Source organism: Choloepus didactylus, chromosome 19, assembly GCF_015220235.1.
Source record: "Choloepus didactylus isolate mChoDid1 chromosome 19, mChoDid1.pri, whole genome shotgun sequence".
In the NCBI taxonomy this organism is placed as follows: Eukaryota; Metazoa; Chordata; class Mammalia; order Pilosa; family Megalonychidae; genus Choloepus; species Choloepus didactylus.
In genome coordinates, this window is record NC_051325.1 from 59,018,969 (window position 1) to 59,043,384 (window position 24,416).

The window sequence follows — 24,416 nt, forward strand, 5'->3', positions numbered from 1 at the left end:
AATTTGGCCTGCTGGCCTCTAATCAGCCAAATGAGCCTGGCCTGTTCAGTGGGAGCTGTTCCAGCATCCAAGGGACTAGAATGCTCTGTGGTCTTACACTGAGCTTTTCAAAATAGGAACTTCACCCTATAAAGCAGAAGTGCCTTTTTTTTTTTCTTCTTTTGTGGTTTCGCATATCAAATGTGTGACAATCTCTACTTATAGACAAACTGAGATGCCAGACACTGAGGAGTGAATGTGCCCTGTACTTCTGGTGCCGCCTCATTCATCTCTTCCATTTTACTCTTATCGTGCTTTACAGAAAGTGGGCTGGCTGGGAGAATCTTTTTGCCAATTTCCCATGTGTTGTCAGATAGCTCCATAGAATTCTGTTTCTGAGAACCCGTCACGGACATGCCGTGACATTGCATAATCCATCTCAGAGGCCAGAGATATTAGACAAGGCGCTCAGCGGAGCAGCTTCACATCAGCAACATGAAAGGGACAAGCGTCACGGACGGTGCACCCAAGGTGAGTGGTGGCATGCTATCCGGGCAGGGGACAGGGAAAACCGTTGTGGTTAGGGATGCTGGGTTCCTAATGCAGCCAATGGATGGATATGAGTAACCTGTAAGTTCAAGGGTGGGAGATACAGGTGCTGTGAAGAGCCCTAACAATTTGATGCAGAGAGGGGTGAAAATTACTTTCTAGTAGAAAACAGCCTGCTCGGGAGACAACAAAATCCATCACTTGGCATCTGTTCACCTTTTAACAAACTTTTTGAGCAAGATGTGAGTCTGCCTCAGCCCACCCTGACCTCTCCTTTCTCTGAACCCCAACAACAGTTGGGGTCACTCACAAGGTCGCCTGATTGATTTCTGTCCTTGCTTCTCAATAGCAGAGCCCAGACTGCATGCTTCAGCCTCCAGAGTGAATCCACAGCAGATACCCTGCGTGCTATTTTCACGTTAACTTTTGTATTGATGTTTGTGAACGGGGCTGGAAATTTCATACAAACTTAAGGTCTGTGTCATGAATCAAAAAAAGATTTGCTATTTAGAAAGTGGAAATGGCTACCAGAGGGAAAAAAAAATTACTTGGTGACAAGGAAAGCGAAGCTCAAAGTTATATTTTTGATCTTGCTACACCCTTTTTAAATTTTACGTAGAAAGGGAAAAAAAAAAATGAAACAGTAAGTAAATGAGGCTGCTTTTATGGATTAATTATATGTTATTTGATAATAATAGATGTCATAGTGGGATTTATGACTAAGTACCTGTGATATCCTCTTTTACTCTTTTATAGAGATTGCGTGTAAGTATCTCAGCTGCCCTAGAATTTTGTTCCCAACTATTTACCTTGAACATTTTCAAACCATTGGAAAAACGGGAAAAACTCAGAAAACCTCTGTCCTTCACCTAGATTCATTGGTGGCTGGCATTTTGTGTTCATGCATTTGTATCTATTTAGACTCAGACACACGCTTTGTTCTTGTCAAACCATCTGAAAATAAATTGCAGGTATCAGACTGTGCCAGGTTGGATATAACGTGTCCCCACAAAAGCCACCTTATGAAGTCTTATTATCACTATTGCATAGGTAAGAACAGCCAACACCTACTGATTGCCTTTCTGCCAGGCCCTGGACTGAGTGCTGTGCTTGCACTTTCTGCTTATATCCTCACAGCACCCCCATGAGGTGGAGGTATTTTTCTTATTCCCACTTTCCAGATGAGGAAAAAAGTCCAGGCTTACTTGACTTGCCCAAGGTCACAGCCAGCAAATGGTAGCAACGCTAGGAATCAAACCCAGGCAGATAAACCCAGAGCCCCAGCTCCTAACCCACCCACCATATTCCTACCCTTCCAGCAGGGATCAGCGAACTTCTTTCCTAAAGGTCCGGTAAGCAGTTCAGACCTTTCAGGCCACATACGGTCACTGTTGCATATTCATCTTTATTTGTTGTTACAATGCTTTAAAAATATAAAATAATTCTTGACTCATGCGTCAGTCATCTGGACTTCGCCCACGGGCCACAGTTTGCCAACCCACATCTTAGATGAATAACATCTCGGCTCATACAGGCTACACCCTTCCGGTATTGGTGGTACCAGGGCAGGACCCAAGTCTTTGACTCCTAGTCCAGAGGCAACACAGTGGACAGTCTGTGGAGCATCCTACAGACACCGTCAGTGCACCTGTAAGAGAATAATGCTCTTCCTTCCAGGTTTTACACAAACAGGAGCAGTAACCGAGCAACTGTTCTGCTTCTTGACTTTTACAGCTATTGAGGCATAGTAGAGTTCAGTTCATATTAGCACAATTGATCCACCTCAATATTTTTAATGCCTATGTAGCTATTTAATTGCTTTTTAAATGGTAACACAATGCTTCAAGGGGTCATACCATGTAAGTGGTCCTCAGCTTGGGGGCATCCGACTTTAGAGCAACCCTTGTGTTCGTACAGGGGCACCCCAGACCAATTTTCCTACCCTGAAGTTGGAATGTGCATTGGATGATGCACACTGACTGCTCTGTTGAGCTGTTTCCAAGTGTTGCTGCTTGTCAACCAACAGTTCCTGTGAGGAGAGCATCCGTCTTTGTGTGTGGCAGATTTTGTGGAATTGCCTGACTTTTCTTATGCTTTTCCCTAATTGTTTTATAAATCAAAAAGAAAACTGAAAAATAAGCATGGTACTAGTGATAGGAAATGTTGGCCTCAAACAGTGCAATTGTAACAAAGATAGAAATCATTACATCTGGCAAAAGTTGACTAACCTCACATCTTGTTCATTGGCTTATTGGACATTGACTGTTAAACTGCATTCTCAACCCCAGTCAAGAAATGCTAGAAAATTAGGTCTCAAAAACAAGGTGGATATGTGATCTTATTATATGTAAGTCCTTGTTTTAGATGTTGGCCCTTTCAAAAATGCCTTTTGTATGAGCATTGCGCCTGATAAGCTGTAGTGATCCAGCCCCCTTTGTTGCAAATTGTGTTTACTTTTGAGAGTGTGTATTTGTGTGTGTGTGTGTGTGTGCATATGCACCTGCACATGGGTCATCAGAGATGATACTGAAATTAACGTCTTGGTGCACAACCTTGTTTCTCCCCCCGTATGTTATTTTCTCACTGGGTTAAATGTCCAGGTGTGGTTTTCTGTCCAGCAGTAACCATGGTGACGCAATGAATCACTCGAGACAAAAGTCAAGAGAGGCAAGAGTGAGAACAACTCAAGGGAGAGTGTCCTCCTAAGCAGTTCTCATCTCAGTTTTTATAGAGATTTTTGGGATAGGGAGACGTGCTGGCGCTCAAGACTATTTAGGGAGGCAGGAGGGGAGGCAGGACGTTTTGACCTTTATGACACAAAGATCGACAGGCAAGTAGACAACAGATAAGCCTGGCCTTGGGAGTGGAATGGACTATGTGCAAGAACATAGCATAGCAAAGCAAGACTTTCCAGTTTACAATATTTTATCTACAGAATTCCCACATCCAGGAATTAAAGGAGGATTACTGAGTCAAATAAGCAATGACATTTGTTTTCCATCATTTTCAGAGAATGTCTGGAATCACATTCTATTTTAAACCCACTCTCCACAGGATTTTCTTCAGAATCTATACTTTCTACCATTTATTAAGACAGGTGTGTGCTCACTGGTTTTCTGAAGGAAGTTTTCAAACATGTGTCTTGACAGTGTCACAGAAAGGTGGCCAGTCCAGAGAACTGATCAAACCAACATTTGTGTTTTAAGAATGCTGAATTTCAGATTCAGCCTGAATTTAAGGTCTTCTTCTTTGGTCTTCTATCTCACGTCTGAGTGGAATGGTCTAGACCCATTCAAGAAAGGTCAAGTTAAAGACTAATTTAAAAAAAAGAAAAGAAAACCCTGCATCTTCATCATTCCCAGTGTTGGTTTAGATGCTGACAGACTGTGCTAGCATCCTATGCTCATGTCTGTTGCTTGCTGGGACTCGGGCTCGCTTCAGTGCGTCTGGGGAGGAGAGTTCAGCGGGGCCTCATTTCTGAGTGGGAGCAATCCCAGGCTCTTCTGTACCTGCAGCAGGACCCACTCTTTGCCAAAGGAGGGCAAGTGGGATCATGCACAGAACACTTCGCTTTCTCAATAAATGCTTTGGGTCAGTGCCTGCGAATGGAAGGGAGGTTAAGGGAAGCACAGGTGGAGCCCTTGCAACACAGCCCTGTCTTGAAGGCAGGAGTAGCACTTCCTGCTTTTCAGATGTCTGAGAACAGAGGTAGTCCCTGACTCTCAACTCTCTAATCCTGCATGGCCCTGGCTTGACCTGCCACTCAGTCTGAACTTTTGAGACTAGGCCCCCTCCTCCTCCCGTGGTCAGATGTTGCCTTAGATTGGAACCATTGTAATTGAAGCCAAGTTCAGAAGAACCTGTGGCCTCCCTCTGAACTTGGCCAGCAACTTTATTCCTTTTCCTGTCTCATAAGGAGAAACAGCCCAGAGCCAGTGCCCAGCTTGAATCGCAACTCGCTGTCCATTGTCCAGCCATTCACGAACAAATGACAGTGCTGACATTCCAGGGAGGTCAGAAGAGCAGTCAGTGGGTACATTGATTTCAGGAGGTGATAACTGTCATAGAGAAAATAAAACAGGGTGATCTGATAGAGGTGATAAACAGAAAGGGCCACTCTGCAGAGAGAATGCGTGAGTGGACACCTGAATGAAGGGAAGGGCACTGCAGGCAGATGGAACAGCCAGTGCAAAGGCCCTACGGTGGGAACGAAATCAGCACAGAGGATCAGTAAAAAGGCTCATGTTGTTGAAGCCAATTAACCTAGGGGAAAGCAAGGTCAGAAAGGATCTGAGAGGTCAGCTAGGGTCTTGTGGAGTGCATTAAGAACTTTGGTGTGCCTTCTAATTGCAAAGGGAAGACACTGGCACATTTAAAGCAGGAGAAGACGTGATCTGACTTATGTTTTTAAAATGATCACTTGGGCTGCCGTATCTCAAATGGACTGGAGGTAGGAAAGAGCAGGAGCAGGGAGGTGGTTTAGGAGACTTAGCTGAGGATGGCTTCGCTTTCCATTTCAGATAGTTCCATTCTGTTCTCAGTGGGCATGGAGAAGAACTGTTTGCTCTGTCTTTTGGGAAAAAAAATAAATAAAACTTTTGGTGTTTGAGACGGTTGGGGTGTGATCAGAATAGCAACTAAAGCAGGAAATAGATTTTATTTAGCAGCTAATGCTATGTTTGATTCAGGGAGACAATGGACCTTTCATTCATTCAACAAATACCAAGTGCCTACAATGTGCCAGGCATTATTCTCAATGCCACAAAAGATAAAAGTGTCTGGTCCTCTTTTTCAATAGTCACTGAATTGTCATTCTAGTAAATAAATTTTTAAAATCCATTACATAATCCTTATTCTTTTCCCTGTTTAATAACCCCTATGCTCTTAACATTTTATTTCTAATTAAGCTCACTTTAAAAAAATTAAAAAAAAACTAAACAGAACACCACCACTACACCCCAAAATTAGAGTCTGCAAAATGCTATTCACAGGAGAGTGGCCAACATGATAATGGAATAGGGAAGCAACCAGAGAAACATCTGCGGTCATCTTAGAAGTGCGGTGACTAAGGGAGGAAATGACAAGGGCTGGAGGGAAAGAACTTAAAAGGCGGATGGTAGGAGGTTCAGGAAAAAGATGCTGAAAGGGGTGATATTAGAAGACTCCGACATGAGTTGCAAAAAGGGGATTTAAATATTTTAGGAACCACTTCCAAATCTATTGTTCATAAACTTTGTGTTCAGGGGAAGAGGACTCTTGTAAACACACATGAAATTAGAGTTACGCCTTGAAAAATACAGTATGTCATCCTATGTCCAGGGCACAGCTCCAGACTCTCCGCGTTAGGGCTCTGCACGAGGGAATGTGTGTAAACCACTGAAAAGTTATTCCTAGGCAATCCTGGGGTACTCGGCTTGCTACTCAGAGAATTGCTCCATGAGTTTAGGGAAGTAAGAGAATGTAAAGTATTGCTTTTTTCTTTAAACTGCCATTTCTCCTTGGAATCAAGAGCAGAGCTGTTTGTTACACTTGCTGTCCAGTGTTGCCCAAGCAGTTGTCATTTGCAGGGTGGGAGTGCGGAAGATAAGAAAGCAGGAGGGTCCTTCTCCCTCGGGTACATTCACCATCTGGGTAACAAAAAGTAAAGGGTACTTTGTGGAACGTTTGCTGAGGGTTCAGAATTTAAACTCATCCCTCACTTGAAAGGGAAATAGAGGTACTCAAGGTCAGTTACTAATAGCAAAGTACAAGATGCTTCTTTTTACACTGACGTTTCCCAGAGTGAAGAGATCAACAACTATTGGGAAAGAAACCAGACCAGTTACATAAAATATTCTCACTAATGGTCCTTTGGGAATCCCAAATAAGGCTTGTGATGGGTTTATCTTAGTCCACTATTGAGAAGACGAGAAAACTTAATGACCTAGAATAAATGCCAAGAGAATGAGAGAAAGAAGGCTTAAAAAACAGAGCAGCTTCTTGCTTTCCTAATACCTCTAAAAATGACCCTAGAAAAATGGAGAAATCATGAACAAGCCTGGACCTTCACTTATTTGTCTGTGATACATTAAACAGCTTGAACCAGCTTGGAATTCTTCCTGATCATTCAGATGAAAAAAATCAAGGATCATGATTGCTGGGATACAAGATGATTTTAGGTGGTACTTTTTTTTACACTAGTTATGTATTTTAATGTGCATTAGGAAAAAACTAAAACTAGCACATCAAACCTGTAATTTCATAGGTAATGTTGCTTAGAGTGAATCTTTTTAAATACTTGGCTCAATTTAGTATCTTTAAGTAAAAAAAATGTGCAGGTGACATGTGGGTTTGATGAAAATCATGCTGGATATGTGAAGTTTCTCTTAAACAAAGCTTTCTCCTGATGGGAATTGGTGTAATTGTTTCTGACCAATCAAATAACACAAAACACCTTCTTCCTCTCCCTTTCCCTTCAAAAAAAAGAAAGAAGGAAAGGAAAAGAACCTACATGTTGTTTTCTTTTTAATCCCTCTGATTGCATTCGTGAATTAAGAGGTAAGAGTAAGAAAAGAAGCCATGCGAAAGGTAGGGTTTTGCTGAATGGGAACTTGGTGACCATCCTACAAAGCCACCTCACTTTTCCGATGCAGAAACTGAGGCCCAGAAAAATCGTCAGTCCTTTGCCCACGCTCTCGGGGAGTTAATCATGATAGCGCCTCATCCTCAACTGCTTCCCTCAGCTGGACATTCCTCCCCACCCCTGTCTTTTCCCAAACTGAACATCCCAGGCAATGAAATCAGGGACTGGGCTAGCAAGGAATGGTCTTGGAGCTGGAGCAGGGCTCTCTTGGGATGGCTCGGGCAGTAACAACTTGAGAATGCAGTTTGGTATAGTGACCAGAAGGCCCAGGAGAGCTTTACTGCCATATTATTTCAATTCTGAGCCCAGCTCAAAGGACCCTTGTTTGCCAACACACATTCTCAGACATGCAGGAGGTACTTGATAAGGAATTCTTGATCAGTCAGTCACTAGAAGCGCACTTTGGCAAGGTCGCCACCAACAGAGGAAGTTATATTCGAGCAAGCTGATCTGGCCTCGACCTAAACCAACTGGAAAACCACAGCCTTGAGACATCGGGGGATTAAATGTTTCATTTCCACTGGTGGGCTTTGGAAATTTTTTCTGGGCACAGTCTCTTCCTCAAAGTCCCATTCATAGGTAGGGCCTTCTGTGGTGTCGAAAATCCCTGTAATACACAACTTTTTCATCTGAACGATCTGAAAGAATTCAAAAGCTGGATCGATAAGAGTTTAATGTTATCATGGAGAGATGGCTTAAGGTTTCTGCTTCTTCACAGAATCTTCCACCATCCAGGGTCAGTTTTAGAGGTGTTAGGAAAGCCAGGAAGTACACTTTTATTTAAGTTTTTTCTTTTTCTTTCACGTGCTGCTCACATCCGAGTTAATCAGGTTTATTTACTTTTTTGTTCACGATGGTCTAGAGGTAAACCCTCCTCAGTGGCTATTTGCATGCAGTAGAGGGGAGGGAACCAGCGGGAAGGTCCCAGAGAATGAAGGCCTTATGTAACTGGCCCATCCCTCCTGTGACTGCTGTTCAGTCCGGCTCGCTCAGCTTGACAGCTGCAGGAGGGCACCGTTCAGGCCCAAGGGTAACTCAGACCTCGCGGATTCCAGCCCAAACTACTAAAGAAGGAGTTCTCTTCAGAAGCGATTTCTGTTGGTGTTTCCCAGCATATGGAATAGTCACCTTTAAAAATAATTTCTTTTAAAGATCAAGATGATGGTGAATGTGAGTACCTGAGTTTCTCTCTCCTGGCATCTATTTTCTACAACTGTTTGATTGCTTGGGACTCTGAATTAATCATGTAAAAGCAGTCCACGACTTGTTATTTCAAGATTTTCTCCCTAAACTAAGGGAGGTGGTAATGATGTTTCCCAAGTAACTATCACACAACTGGAAACACTTGAAAGTTGTTTCATGTCCCAGGTTTTGAAACCAAAAAAAAAAAGAGAATTTTTATTCTGCCTTTAAAATATATATTCTTCTCAATTAAGTTTTTTTTTTTTTTTAAGCTTAAATGTTCCTTTAAACATCAAAGTTATTGGGAAAAGGGAGTTTCAGTAGCTCACGTTCAGTTTAGTGACTTCATGTCATTTTCCACATATTCTGGAGCCTTTCATTCAAGAATTTTCAACTTTTTCACAGGGAGGAGCTAAAGTAGAAGCCCAGTTATTTTCCTGATCTATTTGGCAAATTAATCTTAATCATAAAAAGAATACAGCAGTTTTCCTTCAACATTTAACTTCTTAAGTTTTATTTATAAGTAGTTCCAAGATAAATAATTCTCTTTTATGTTTCCGGATGTGCAAGAAATTAATTAGCTATCACCTCATTTAAAAAATTCTAAATATGTCTGATAATGAAATGCAGATTCTTGAAGCAAAGCTGTCTCAGGATTTCCAAAACTATAAACTAATTCTCTCACTACATTAGGCATGACAAATGAAAGGAAAATAATTTAATATAGTTACAAATTCTGAGGGCAAATTCTGGTTATGAAATATCATACCATTTGCTATAACTGATGGAATTTTACTTTTAAAGGCAAATGTTAATATGGAAAGCTACTGAAATTCGTGAGGGAAAATCAAAGTTTAATATAATGGCTTTTTTCTTGGGAAATTATTTCAAAGGGAGGGGATTAAAGAGGAGAGAAAGAAAGGACGACAGGAAGACTGATATTGGCTAAGGAAATGGAGGGTGGGAACGCGCGAGAAACAGATGAGAGAGGAGGGAGACAAGAGCAAGTGGAGATGTGCTGGGTGGCTGTCCTCCCTTCCCAACTGGGGGCCGCCCATGGACAGCTCCACCTGGAAGGAAAGTTGCCAAATGGTGGTTGTGGATATCTTCCTCGGTGTCACACGCTGGCTACACACGGCTACAAAGTCCTGTTACTACACCTACTATTCCGGATGTTGGTAACAAGGCGCAAGGTGGGGGGCCCTTCCCTCTGGTCCGGATATTTGCACCCAGGACCCAAATCGTTCTGTAGCCAAAGGTGGGGGTGGGGATAGGAAGGGCACTGAGCTCCCCCCCATCGCCTGGACACCCATTCAATGCCTCCCTAACTTGCCAGACAAGCCCTTAAATCTTCCTCCAACCTAAAGTTCTGTGACTGTTAGTGCACCCACTTGAAGACCCTGTTTAATGTAACGAAAAGTCGTGTGTGGCCTTCTCTGTGTGCTTTAATGCTGGGTTCCTATTCTCAAGTTACTGGGGAGAGAGAAACACAAAATTAGCTGGGTCCCAAAACTCAAGCACGTTTCAAGATTTTCTGTGCTGTACGTGGTACAAGTCCTTTGGACAATGGGCAGTGGGAGTTGCTTTTATGCTGTTGAGTAGCATTTTTATGCTGCTGGTCAACCTGGAAGTGAGGTTCACAAAGGGTTTCCCTGGATGTGGAAAAGGTTGCTTTGTGTAGCAAGGTACATTCTGACAAGGTTCAGATTGACTCTGAGTCGAGGCTCCTTTCTATCAAATCCAGGACTAGAAAGGACTTGAACCGTGATGGAAAGTACTTGCTTAAGTTCACCAAGGCAGAAGTCTTTTGTCCCAACAGAACTGAAGCTTTTCTTAAAAGTAGATTTTGTGTATTGAAAAGGCATGATGTGGTTTAAAAAATCAAAGTACGCAAATGAACATGAACTGAAAGTGCATTCTCTTGCCCAAAATTTCTAGCTCCTTGGACCCCTATTACCCTGCCTAGAGGGGGACCCCCTCCAACTACTTATATAATCTAGGCATAAATGGGAACATACATATACACAGTTTCTCATTTTGTTCTATTTATTTTAAAAACTGTAATACTGTATTTTGAAGATTGTTCCATTTCAATGCCTATAAACTCTACCTCATGCTTTTTCGTGGCTGTATAGTATTCCATTACACAAATGCATCATTATTTACCAGTGATTACATTTCGGATTTTTCATTTATTTTTGGTGCAGAGTCTACTTCTGGTAAACAACCAGGCAACTTACCCAGCTGAGGTGGCAGGCTGTAAGGGCAGATGCCCGAGTCATGGTGACATGTGTTCCTTTCTTGCTGAGCCACCTTAGGCTACTTACTCCTTTATGGGCTGGAGCATCCTCATCTCTTAAATGGGATATTAATAACAGTACCTGCTTTGTGGGGTTGTGACCAGTAAGTGAGAGCATATAAATTACTTCTCATGGGGCCTGGCACAGAGCTCAAAAACACAGGCCCTCCGTATTTATGTGCAGGCATCAGCTGAATAGTAGACAACAAAATAATGTGGTTCCTGATCCTTGGAGTGCCAATGGCACTCCTCTCAGGGCAAATCAACTGGCTTCATCCAAGATTAAGGTGGACGTTTTTCCTCTTTGATTAATTTAAGGAAATAATATTAGCTAGACACAGCGTGGGAGAAGTATGTATTGTTATGTGGGTTTGCTGTGACTCCTGAAATAAATTTTTGATGCCTGTCAAATCTTTCTTTTGGCTTTTCGAAGTTACCTCCCAGAATGTTGTTTCCCATCAAAAATCTCACAAAAGAATTGTAGTGCAGACTGTTTGCTGCTTTCTCAGGTTTCCCTCCTCCGTCTCTTCCCTTTTTGGAGAATGTGGGTGGGGAAAAAAAAATGGAGGTGGTGAGGGGATTTTTCTTATGCTTTTGGAAACTTTTCATTTTTTTTATAATGTGCTTTCAAAAAATGACAGAAAATAAACACTCACAAGCCAAGAGATAACACCCTTCTCTTTGCTTTGATCCCTGCTAGCCTCTCTTTGTATTTACATAATATAAAATACTTCCCAGTCCATCCCAGGAGAGGCAGTTGTCCTTAAAAATGATCAAAGAGCTTTCTCCATTCTGCATTTACTCCTCACATTCAGAGTCTGTGCTCAGCTCCCTCAAAAAGAATATTTCAAAACGAGACTATTTCACCCATCACAAAGCAAAAGTTCCTCCATCAAGGAAAACCCTTCATGAGCTTCAGAGAGTCACATTTCCTGTACATCAAAGGATTTGTCATATTTACAGTGTAGGCTTAAAAATAATTGTGGTTTTTTCTCGTGTCTGTCAGTGGGGAAGTATAAGCAGTTCTGCCACCATCCCCCAAAACCAGTAAGAATTCTTGGAAGTAAGTCATGGAATCTGTGAGAAGCAAGCTCAAATGTTAAACATGGACAGTTTTCAAGGAAGGATTTTGGTAAAAGAAAAACATCCTCATTGACATTGTGATCCTCAGCTTTCAGAGCGGGGGCCAAGAGACACTGGCCTGCACCCGTTCCCCCCTCAGGAGTCCCCCCATGTTTCCAGTTGGTACTGCTCATCTGGCACATAATTATTTACTGTCCCCCTGCTGTTGGCTGGTGACCTCATGGTGTGATTGACCTTCCAGAAGAAATGTTATGCTGGGCTTCCCTGATGGAAACCAGCTTATGACTTCCAGTCTCCTATCCCCTGGATAGTAACTTTTTTTCCCCTAGGAGTACAAGAGGTTTTGTGTTTTTTGTTTCTTTGTTTGTTTTAATGTTGTTGGGTTTTGTTTTGTTTTGTTTTTTGGGGGGGGGGCACCTGTGTAAGATAAAAGGAGGAGGAAACATGTTTGGGCAACGAAGCTGATCTGACCCATGTGAGAGGAAAGAGGGAAGGAAGCAGAACAGGGCAAAGAGAGCCTCAAGCTGGGAGGCGGCCTGGGAACAGTCTGGGGCAACCCAAAGTGGAGCTTCTGATTCAAGATTGCTCCTTAGAGGAGTCCTGCAGAGGACAAAACTGCTCAGGCCCCTGGCTCTTAACTTTGGTTTGCAAAGTCAACTCGGGAGAGGCATCTAGGACCCCAGCAGTGGGCTGGCCTTGAGCGCTCCTAGTGTCAGGTCCTCAAAGCTCTAAATTGAGACTCCCAGGGAAAACTATGTCCAAGCAGCACCCCCAGCCCTGCCGCGGCCCCTGTCCAGCTCTAACGTTCGAGTTTCTGCAGCTTTGTCATTGGAGTAAAGTGAAGAGAAAGCAGAGAGGTGAGCTGGGTTCCTGGAGCTCCAGTGTGGGTGCCATCACTGAGGAACTGTACCCACCCTCCCCGCCCAGGGAGGGGATTACCGTCCCAGTAATAGTGGTAAAGAGAAGCATTAAAACTGGACTTCCAGGAAGTGGCACTGCTACTGGCGCAACACAATGTGTATGAACCAAATTTGCTCTCTCTCTCCGTACTTTCCCTAGTGGCCCTCCCCTTCTCCTTTCTCTGGGAAGTATAATCCTGCTCTTCTTTCAAAGCCCAGCTCAAAATTACATCCAGTCCTTCCCCAATTCCTATCTTCAGTTATTCTAAAACCTCCACCCTCATCCAAGCCACCTGAACTGGGCAGTTGGCTTTCTTCAGCCTCTTGGGTTTCATACTTGCCCTCTAATCCATTCTCCATCCAACAACCAGATGGAAATAGCAGCCAATACATAAATCAAGACCCAGACCCCTTGTTTGCTTTGTTCTGGCGAGCCTGGTCTTTTTTCAGTTCCTCCAACTCACCATGCATATCACACACACACACACACATACACACACTCACACTTCCCCTGCTTGAATGTTCTCCCCCAGCTCTTGATCCGACCACTGCCTACTCACCCCCAGATCTCAGCTTCCACAGCCACTTTCTCAAAGAAACCGTCCCTTAGACCTCACCCACCACCGCTTCCCAACATGATTCATAATTGTTCATAACTTCCTATATTTCACTTCAAGTAGAAACCCTGTATTAATTTCTGTGACTATTTAATTAAAGTTTGTCTCTACCACTGGACTGTAAATCTGCTGAGTTCATCCTCTATCTCCAGCAGAGACCCCAGCCTGCAGAGGATGCACAATACAGTCTTGCTGGGTGAACGAATGAATGAATGAACGATTAATGGCTTCCCAGATTGCTCCAGTGGTAACAGATTACTCCTTCCTCTTCACTCCCAGGCTCATGGTTGATGACTGCAAATGAGCACACTGAGTCCTGGGAGCTGTATAAGGGTCTCCCGTCCGAGCCTGCTGCTCCGTCGCAGGCCATCTCTCCATCTCTCAGGCTTTGCTTTCGTTTCTGCAAGTGCCACCCACCCCCCACCCCCCTCTTCCTCCCAAATGCCCCGTCTTGTCCCCCTCCCCCTGCCCAGCTGTTGTGTGAAGATGGGCCTTTGGGGAAAAGGTCCTTTTTGAAAATTAAGAACCTTTCTTCCATTGTCTCTGGACTCTTAACTGCCTGTGTGCCCATGGAAAACACAAATACGAACAATATGTCCTCCATTTCTTAAATATCTACGTTAACACCCTATTAAAAAGGGCCTTTTGAATGCATCAGCAACAAGTACAGTTGGGATTAGGTTCCTTGTCCGTGGCCCATCCGTTGTTTCTGCCCATTGTCTCTGCAGAGCTGAGGGCAATGCCGGGCACACAGGTGTGCAAGGATGCTTGGGGGCTGCTGCTACTGTTTCTGTTCTCCCCACACTGCTGGCCTGTCCATGAAAGCCCAACTTGTCCTGCCCGGATTCTTTCCTCAACAGCCCAGAAGATGATCATCTCCAAGTCCTGCCGTGGGTGGCAGGGAGGAATCTGGCAACGTGTAGCTCCTTTAGACGGGTGGTCAGGGACCGCCGCTGCTGAGCTGGGGCCCGAAGGATGAGGAGGGCTGGTCTTGCAAATACCTAGGGGAAGGGGGTTTCTGGCAAGAGGAAGAGCAGGGCACAGCTCGTGGAGTTTGGTGAGGCCAGTTAGAGGAGCGAGACATTCTTATCGCTCTTTCTAATACATCAGGGAAGAGCAAATCCTGGGCCCAGCCCTGGCTCCCTGCACCACCTCAAACAAGTCATTTGATCTCTCCGGCCCTTAGTTTCCTCATCTGCAAAATGGGGATAAGAAAACCTACCTCTGGGGCTTCTGAGGACTCAATGTTATATAATGGCTTCTGTGCACCTGACTCATTCAAAGCTAACTCACTGCCTTCCCTCCTTTCTGCATCAGAAACTCCCCAAGACTCCCCACATGCATTTTATCCTTCTTTTGTAACATAAACTTTGATGGTCTTTGCTATTAAAACTAAGACATTAATTATTGCTTGAAGTATCTGGAGATACCCTTTCCCAATGACAATGCAATACCATGCTTGGTGGGAATCAGGTTATAGCAAAACACGTAAGGTTTTCCCTTGCTGGGAGCACACCTTCTTTGAAGATGTGAGCTGCCACGCCGAACGCGGTGGGGGGACAGAAGTGCAAAGTAAACCCACCTCGAGAATGAAGACCAATGCTGTCCTTCTCGGACAGCTGCAGGTGCCAAGCGGGATGGGCGATCACAACAAGCCATTGTTCCTGGGACAGGTCTGCGCCTTTCACAGCGGCAGAGACGCCAGCAGCTCTGCACATAGACAGCTGCCATATTGCAGCAACTGCTCCATCTAAAGAGACACACTATCCTATTTCTAGACAAATGTGAGCACATATCACACGATGAGCTTTTGCTTTCAAGACTGTTTTGCAGGGATTTCACAGAGTAGTGGTGATTAGCTGGAGACGGTTTTTATTTCCCCTTTCTTTCCTAATGTAAGGTGTTAAAGTATAATTTCCAAAAGGGTAAATCATGATTCTCCTGCAAATATAAAATGAACACATGTCAAAGATTTTTTTCAACTGATTAATCAATGAAGGAACCCATAATATGTTAAAACCAGGTTAAAGAGTGAGGAGCCAAGTATTTATAGGCAATTTAGTAAAGGACTATTAGGATATGATTGCAGGGTTAGATTCAAAACTAGTTAAAGTCCTATAAAGTAATGAACTGTATCCTTTGGGGTTTTCTTTTCCTACTGAACAGAAATTATTTGCATTTTTACTGGAAAAATGATCTACAAATTAGCATACGAATTCACTAAGTCTTGACCTTTAATTAATAATCTTTATAAGAGGCTAAAACTCTATTCCCTGTGAAATCTTCATCTCTGCTGGATTCTCTGAGCAGAAGAATTACTGCAAAGTCCACCCTCAACACATTCAAAGGGTAGTAATTCAGCGAGAGACTGGCCAGGGCTTGAGGTCCATCTTCTGGACATCTTGGCAGTCACCCTCACTAAAGTCCACCTAAGAAGGTGGATGGAAGGTCAGAGAAAGGTTCCGTGACTTCCTTAGCCTGCTAGGGGGGTGGGAGCTCTCACTTGGTGCTGTATGTCTTTTTGCCTCCCAAAGACTTGAAAATGGAGGCCTTTCATTATTTGTATCCATACCCTATCCACCTGTTAATGCCACAAATGTTTAGTGAACACATACTATGTGCTGGTCTCTGGGCATGCAGCAGAGAACAAGGAAGATGCAGGTCAGGCTTTCCTGGAGCTTACGTTAGATGGGGAGAAAGATGCAGAATAGATGATGGCTCATTAAATGAACTGAGTACAAATAGGGTAAGTGCTGGCATGGAAGGGTGTCAGGCAAAAACATGGGAGAACTAGTTTAGTCTGGGAGGGGGTGTCAGGAAATTCTTTTCTAAAGAAGTACATTTAAGATAAGTCTGGAAAGATGAGTGGGATTGCAGGGGGTGAGGGGCTGCTGACTGCTTGGCAGTGGTGGGAGCAGCCTGTGAAGGGCTCGAGCCCAGACAGCGTGACGCCCATGCAGGCAGGTAAGGAGGTGATACCCAAGGAGTGGGCAGGGGCTAAATCACACGGGGCCTTGAAGGTTTGGGCCATGCTGGGGCTTCATCCAAAGTCTACTGAGGATCCCCTGGAAAGTTTAGAGTCGGAGTGGCAAGATCAAAACTTGTTGTTCTGAAAACTCAAACACAAGAACAATGCCCTGCAAAGTTGATATACCATAAATGTTTGCTACATTTGTGGAGGAACAAACGGCTGACCCAAGAAGACACTTCGTGGTGCCCGAACCTCAAAGGCAGTCACATCTAGTGCTGTAACTCAGCTCTTTGCTCTTCACTTTCACTGAGTGTCCGACACCAGTTGACTTCCTATCGTTCCTTCCAGATGGCTTCTGGTTCAGCGTGGCTGAGAGACGAACTCTCTCTAGGCGGGAACGTCCCTCATCCTGCACATGTCCATCTGTCTTTCAAACCTTGCTCTCTCTTTTTTTAATGAGTTAAAATTGGAGGGCAGGAGGGAGGTGGCACTTCCCAAGGTGCCCTAAAGTTATCAACTTTAGCGGCAGGAAGGCTGCTGTGAATTCTGTGGTTTTAGGTAGTCAGTATTTTCAAAGACACTTTAAAAAATATTCCAAGTTTCCTTGACAAAGCTTTTTAAATAAATGTGCCATCCAACAAAACACAAGTGCATGGGGTTGATGAGTGTGCAAGGAAATGGACAGTCAACCCCTGTGGGCAGAAGAGTAAACTGATTAAAACCCTGCTGGAGGGAACAAAGAGCCCTGACAATTTTTCTCCCACTAACTACAAGGCCAGAACTTTATCCTTGGAAATAAATAAGGGGGCTTGCAAATATTTAGCTCTAAAGATGATTATTTCTGCACTGTTTATGATAGCCTAAAAGTGGGATTAGCTAAAATGTCCCCAAATCAGAAGGGACAAGAAGGGTTAATCCACACAATGGATGCCACGCAAGTATTTAAAAGGGTACCGAAGAAGACTATCTGTCGACATGGAAGACAGTCACAATCTGTTTTGAAGTGGAAAAAAGCAAATACTGGAATTACATATTTTATGATCCCATTAGTTTTTTTTTTAATTAAGGAACTGTACATCTACAAAAAAAATCATGCAGAACCATTAGGTTTGAAAATATAACTCTGACTACATAAATATGCACAAGGAAAGATCTGGAAGGCACAAACCAGAGGACTCGCATGGTTGTCTGTGGCAGAGGCACAGAGGGTATATGAGTTTTCTTCTTTTGTGCTTATCATGATTTTGTATTTTTTTTTAATGACCTTTTATTGCTTTCATAATAAGAAAAACAAAGAAGTTTTTATGGAAATTGTTTCATGATCTCCTAGGAGCTCAGTAGATTTGTGGGGGGTTTTCAATGCCTTTGTGCCCACATGAGGGATTTGATTCCATTTATGTTTCTCAGAAATATGCATTGTAGTGTTTCCCTAAATCAGCAGAGACCTGTGTGTTTAAGATGGTTTTTATCAGCAGTTGGCCATCCAGTTCCATTTTTGTCACAACAACAAAAAAGTATTATGCAAAAAATGAAACTGAATTATCAACAAATGTAATGGAAGGGTTGACCATTTTTGTCTGATTTCTTTATAAACTGTATGTATTAGGTGCTAATGGGTATTAAAAGAATAATCAACTGAATTTATTTAAAGACAGAAAAAAAAAACCTGGAAGGGTAAATACCAAAATGGTATGTCTAGCTCTCTCTGAGTGGTGGGATTATGGGTAATTTTCATTTTCTTCTTTTTGCATCTCTATTTTTCTGTAATGAAAATGCATAGATATAATAAGGGGAAATATGATTAATTTTAAAAATCTACAGAAATTAATTGCCTTCCCTTAATTATAGCAGAAATAATTACAGTTCAAATAACGAAGAGACTTAGCCATTCCTGCTGTTGCAAAAAGGCGATTTTTGGGGAGACTATATGGTTTACTGAAAGAGCATAAGTCTGAGAATTAGGGAGCTGTGGCTGTGTGACCACAGACAAATCATCTATCGTTCTCTGAGTCTTTGTGTCATTATTCATTCATTCACAAACATTCACTGAGCAGCTCTCCCATGCCCCTGGGCCTGTGCTTGATGCTGGGAGTAGAATAGCAAATAAGCGAGGTATAGTCGCAGGCACCACGAAGCTTCCAATCCAATATGGGAGGAAAATCACAACCACAGGCAGATAAACAGCACTCACTAAATGTGCCAGGTACATTTGGATGAGTTTTGCACGTATTGACCCAATGCATCCTCTCAATAATGCATTACTCATATTCCCATTTTACAAATACGGGAATTGAGGTCCAGAGAGGTTGACTAATTTGCTCAAGATTCCACAGTTAGGAAGCCACAGAGACAGGACTTCAACTCACCTATGTGTTACACTGCACTCGATTATTTAACTACCAGGATTATAGTTCAATGAAAATAGGGCCCCAAGAGCATATTTTAGGGAGACTTGACCTGGTCTCAGGGTGGCGGTAAGATTTCCCCAAGGATGTGACATTTAGGCTGAGACCCCAAGGATGGGTAGGAATCAACCAGGCAGAGAGGAGGGACCAGAGCCTCTGGGGTTGAGGGGATGAAATAAAGTAGCAATGGGAATTTGCTCTCGTGCTTCTAAATGAGTAGCCTGATAAAATGTTCCTTGGTAGTGGTAAGAATGATGGGTTCTCTTCTCCTCCCGCCCCAGGCCCTCTTGGCCAAGGCACTGTATGACAACCACCCGGACTGCTCCGACGAGCTGGCTTTCTGCAGAGGAGACATCCTGACCATTCTGGAGCAAAACGTACCAGAAAGCGAGGGCTGGTGGAAGTGTGGGCTCCATGGGAGGCAAGGCCTGGCCCCTGCCAACCGCCTCCAAATCCTCGCCGAGGCTCCTGCAGACAGGCCCTGTGCCCATTTCCCAAGGGGCACAGAAGAAGATCTCGCCAGCTCAGAGGAAGCTTACCAAGTGCCCACCCTGCTCCGCCCTCCACCTCCAGGCCCCATCTATGAACAGATGAAGAGCTGGGTGGAGGTGCCCCTGCCATCCACTGCCCAAGTCTACGAATTCCCTGACCTGTCTGCCAATGCCAGAATCATCTGTGAAAAGACTCTAAGCTTCCCAAAACAGGTAAGCATATTTCCAAATATAACAGATGGGTCAAAGGGTGTGGAAACACGCAGGGGCTTAACCACCCCTTGAGTCATCGGTGTGCACCAGGAGGTCCAAATGTGCAGGGCGGAAGTCCAGGTGGTTGGCACGATTGTGTGAGCTTGAGTCCCTGGCTGGAACAGGGAGCCCGGTGGCCCCACTCTAGTCATGATCAGTACTGAAGTCTCTCCTGTGACTCTCCACCTCTCCAAAACACTCCCCATTTTGTGGGAAACAGTTTTCAATCGAGCTGCGTGTGCGAGTGTCATGGCTCTCCATGGTGGCCCTTTTACACTATGAAGCAATGCTAGGACAATTAGGGATATGTGGAGAGGTTGGATTTCTGTGGGTCCAAAGGCAAGAAATTGCTCATCAAATTTAAAATGGATATTCCCTTCAACCCAGAAATTTTACTTCTAGAATTGCCTCAGAAATACACAAGCAGGCAAATATGCATGTGGATAAGGGAGTCCACAGTCATTATAGATTTGCTTGTCATGGGGGAAAAATCAAAGAAGCCTGAATGTTCGTTAATGGAGTGATTAGTTAAATAAATTATGACATATCCCTAGAATTAAATGCTATGCAGTTGTAAGGGGGAAGAAAGAGCCATTTAAATAAAAACCAAACAAAACCATAAAAAAATTTTTTAGTGTGGGTGTGTGTGCTCACACATAGAAACAGATCTAGAAGAACACACACCCAGTTGCTAACAGTGGTTATCCTTGGTAGGTGGAATTGGTTAAGGAGAAAGTGAAAGAAGGTGTTAAGCAGGGGCCTTATTTTGTTCCCTCTGGTGTCCCAGCACATAAGCTCATGCCTGACATGGGGTCAGTACCCAATAAATGTTTGATGAACAAACAGAATAAGAAAAAACTTGTGTGCTATATCGAACATATAGTACATCTATAATTTGAAAATTAACAATTAAAAAAAAGGCAAAGAAGCACTCAGTAAATACAGAATGGAAACATTTTTAAAGAAGGAAAGGAATGAAAAGGAGAAAGAAAAAAATAGAGTGTTGTCTTCCCCAAAGCCCTAGCCTTCATGAGGTGTTGAGGATGCAGAACAGATTTGCATGGTCTTCAGTCCCTGCTGGTATTTCCTGCCATCAGACACTAGGCTTTCGGCTGAAATGACACATCCCACCTGGTCTCAGCCTGTGCCCAGGGACGGCTGCCCCCCATGCCACCCCCGGTGTGTGTGCTGTCGGGGCTCACCCCTCAGGCCTCCTCCATGCCAACTTCCAATGCCTCCTTCAAACAGGACAGTGTTTGATTCCTTAAAAGATTTTGAATACTTTAGATTTCCTAAGTCTCCAAGCTGGAAGGCCCAGAACCAGACAGCTGTGTACACGGGACAGCTGCCAGCCATGGGTGCCAGCTGCCAGCACCAGAGGGGCGGCTGCTGAGCCTCCCACAGGAGTCCACGAGGTGGGCCCCGAATCGCTTTTCTGGAACAAATGGCCCAGACCTAAGCCTGGCATGTCCAGCTGCTGTCTGAGCAGCTGACCCGAAGTGGGGCCTTGGCCGTCTTTACACAAGGAACCACAGGCAGCATTCGTTGAGGTTGAATTTCTCTTTTAATTTGAATATCTTTCCAAAGCCATTAAAGAAAAAAAAAAAAAAAAATCAATGGTCATTTCCCCTCTCCCTGAAAGGAAAACAGATGCAATGCCTGCTGTTTGCCAGGTGTTCTCAGCACCCAACACAGAGCTGGGTCCAAGAGGCCTACAATATTCAATAAATAATTGTGGAATGAATAAGAAGAATGCAATGTAGGGCTCCATAACCACGAGCTGCACTATTGACTTCTAGACTGACAGCGGTATAAAAGGGCATATAAAAACCTATCATTGGAACTAACTTGGAAAAGCAGTTGGGGGCATTAGCTGAAGGAGTTGTGCTTGACACGAAGTGAAGATCCACTGACCTTGACAACTGAACACTCACTTGTGCAGACTGAGGCAACATTCAGAAACCACAGCTACTGAGGGGAATTCAGAAACCAGGGGCTCTCCGCCACTCAAGCTCGGTTCTTGCGGTCGCCACGGTAAAATACCTGGGGAACTTTCATGCCCTTTGTTTCTGCCATAAGTTCCCTCTATGTCTGCTCTATTTACATTTTTGCTTCCTCCCTCGCCACCATTTCCCCGTTTTTTTTTTTTGGTTTTTTTTTGCCCATCTTGGGCTTCTAATCAGCAGTCCTGGTGCAGGTGGACCTAACCCTACAGCGCTGGGGACATCACTACACACCGCCGGCTTCTCTTTCTCTCGTGCATCATGAGAGGCTTCAACCCTAAGGTTGCTCAGATGTGCCTGTTGGTGATTCTAAAAGATTTAGCTGCTGCTTCTACCATAAGGAGGAAGGAGCCATACAACTGAGAAGACTAGATCATAAGCAATTAAGAATAAAAGCAAAGCCCACATTCTTGCCCACAGAAGAGGCAGGCATCTGCTTCCTGCTTTGAATTCCAGCATCCAGACCCGAGTCTGAGGCTGCCTGGGAAGTCCTCTCTGGGCAGAAGCGGTCACTGGGAGAAGTCAGTGAGTCCGAGCCCCTAGCTCTGAGCTGGTTCCAGTGGGCAGTTCACAGGCGGGAGCCCAGCCTGGGTGGGCCATTTCCTGGGCCCTCTTTTGACTCTCTCTAGACTATGGGTGACTAAAATTAAAAACGAAGAAGGCTGATGCTTGTCACTTTCCCAGAGAGACCTCCAGCCTCTTTTAAGAGGAGAGACTGTGTGTGAGAATCACACATCTCTATTGCTGGAAGAGATCTCTGTGGTCTTTAGATTCAAAAACTATCCTTCATTTTACAAATGAGGATATGGATCGCCAGTGAGGTGAACTGACCCATCCGTGGTCACGTGGCTGATCAATACTGAGCTGGAACTAAAGCTTCTTGTGGTGTCTCTGCCCATCTTTCTACCCCCCTGACAGAGCCCTTATCTCAGCCATGGCGTGCTCTTGGCCTTCTTTCACTCGACGGTGTGGCTGGAAGTTATCTCTTCTTTCCGATGAGCTTGGCATTGAAGTCAAGCTTACGGCCTTAAGGGTACAGCTCCGTGACTGTTCACTTGTTCACTAAGTGGACTTATCTGAGTCACTAGTGTTGACATCAGGAAACAGAACACAACTAGCACCTCAAGCCCACCCCAACCCCCAGCCTTCTTTCAGTCACTTCCACCCCAAGGAAACCACTATCTTGAGCTCTGTTTTGCTTTTCATTCCAACTTCCTTAATATAATATGCTGACATAACTTTAAAAAAATAACCACATAGAGAACGTATTTGATTTCAGTTTAAATTCAGAGAAGGAACTCTTCTGTGTTTCAGGTGGCAGGGGCAGATTTCCTAATGAAATTGCTCTTGGATCCACTGGTTCCTGAACTGGCGTTCCCTTCCATCTCCCTAAACCTTTTGAAACCGTATTCCTCAAGCACGTTCCTTAGTTGTTTGTTACCTTAAACCTCCATTTTCCAAGAAACACTGGGCATTTTTAAACTGGTTTCCTCCCATCTGAAATTCCTTTATAGTGGTACCTCCACCCCCACCCCCACCACATACACACACATACAGGAAAGTCCCTTCACTCTCTGAAAGTGGTTTTACATTTGTGACCTACAAAGTCAGTTATGTAAGTGAAATGGGCCTGAAGTCACAGGGGACTAGCAGGCAATGGAGTGCATTGGGACGGGCTCTGTGTGGGCAAGAGCCTGCAGTGTTTGAGTAAGTGGGGACAGTGAGGCTGGGATCAAATGGGGCTGGAGTACATGGTTGATGGTCATGCATGGCCCGTGGGGTCAAAATGCAAGAAAGAACCATTGAGGGGGTTTGTTCTAGACCAATCAACCTAAGACCACCGGGGACAAACCCATAGTTTGACAAAGTCATGTTTATTGTCCCCTTGCAACGAGTTATCCCGAAGTGCTGTGACAAATCGAAAGCAGATTCAGCACAACAGTTTGGATGCTCGGTGCATTTTATTTGCTTGCTTCATCGTGAGCTGCCAACACAACCAAAATGGAATAACCAGGTCAGGGGCACCCAGCATACCTAAGGTGGAGGATAACAGTCTCTAAAGTCCATCATCCCGAGGACAGACATAAGGTGGGCGGGTACCTTTAACGAAAGGTCCCGGGAGCCGGCCCCACGCTGCCACGGAGGGTCCAAAGCCAGGGTTGGGAGGCGCTGATGGTGACGCGGCCAGGGCAGCGGAAAGCGTCACAGCCCAGCAGGGACACTGGGCCCGGGAGTCAGGACTGGGCATCAGCCTGCCTCTACCTGATGCTCAGCGGAGTGACAGCTGTGCTGGTTTTTATGCCACACAACAGAGGAAGAGCTAGAATCCTTATGGGGTTGAGGGAAGAGCAGCGTCTAGGTGAAATGAAATGAAGCATTGCAGCCTTTGACCCAAAGCCAAGCCAGACTCTTGGTGAAGGGGTCAACATCAGGTCAGAAGAGTGAAGTGTAGTTTCCTGGGGGACTACAAAGCTGAGATAGATGCAGAAGGTTCTAGCAGAAACCCCTCATCTGAAGCTCTGCCCGGGGCTGGGAACTGAGGAGGCTGTGTCTGTGTCAAAGTGACTCAGATCCTGCAGGCAAGAGTGGGATGTTTCCTACTTGCTGATAAATTTCAAACAGCAATGCTTCTGAGAGTCTAGCATTTTAGGGAACGAAGTTCCTCAGTAAGAAACAAGTTGCCCTTCTGACACTTTCCAGCTGCACCGTGTCCTTGGGAGAAGTATTTTTCCTGGTCGCTGTACAGTTGGCATCATCTGGGTCTGCAAGTCCAGCCCGATGAACGGCCAGGGGGATTTTCACAGTCTGCACTCACTTTTTATGACCTCAAGCTGGACCCATTCATTCACCAAAACGGTCACAGCGCTGGGTCCTGGGGACATCGTCTGAACATCGCCTGACCTGGTCCTCATGAAGCTGCCCCTCCCCCATGGCCACACATTTAAACCCTAACCATCCCCACGATCCAACCTGGAAGGCACCCTGGCTTGAGGACAGGTTCCCTTCTCCCCCGGCTGTTCTCTGGGGCTCCACCCTTGCCTGTCTTCCAGGCCCTGACTCTTTT

General features: G+C 44.5%; 1 protein-coding gene across 5 annotated transcripts in view; it reads left to right on the top strand.

The window, feature by feature from the left end:
* The first annotated feature begins 205 nt into the window (after nucleotides 1-205).
* CASS4 (Cas scaffold protein family member 4) overlaps nucleotides 206-24,416 on the top strand; it is a 38,926-nt gene continuing 14,715 nt past the window's right edge. For 3 of the 5 annotated variants that reach the window (XM_037811857.1, XM_037811858.1, XM_037811860.1), the window contains exons 1-2: nucleotides 206-510; nucleotides 18,888-19,310. In XM_037811857.1, coding sequence (XP_037667785.1) covers nucleotides 475-510; nucleotides 18,888-19,310 — 459 coding nt within the window. In that variant the 5' untranslated portion in view covers nucleotides 206-474. Of the gene's footprint in view, nucleotides 511-7,771; nucleotides 8,321-18,887; nucleotides 19,311-24,416 lie in introns of those variants that run through there. The other 2 variants (XM_037811859.1, XM_037811861.1) reach the window with 2 other exon arrangements.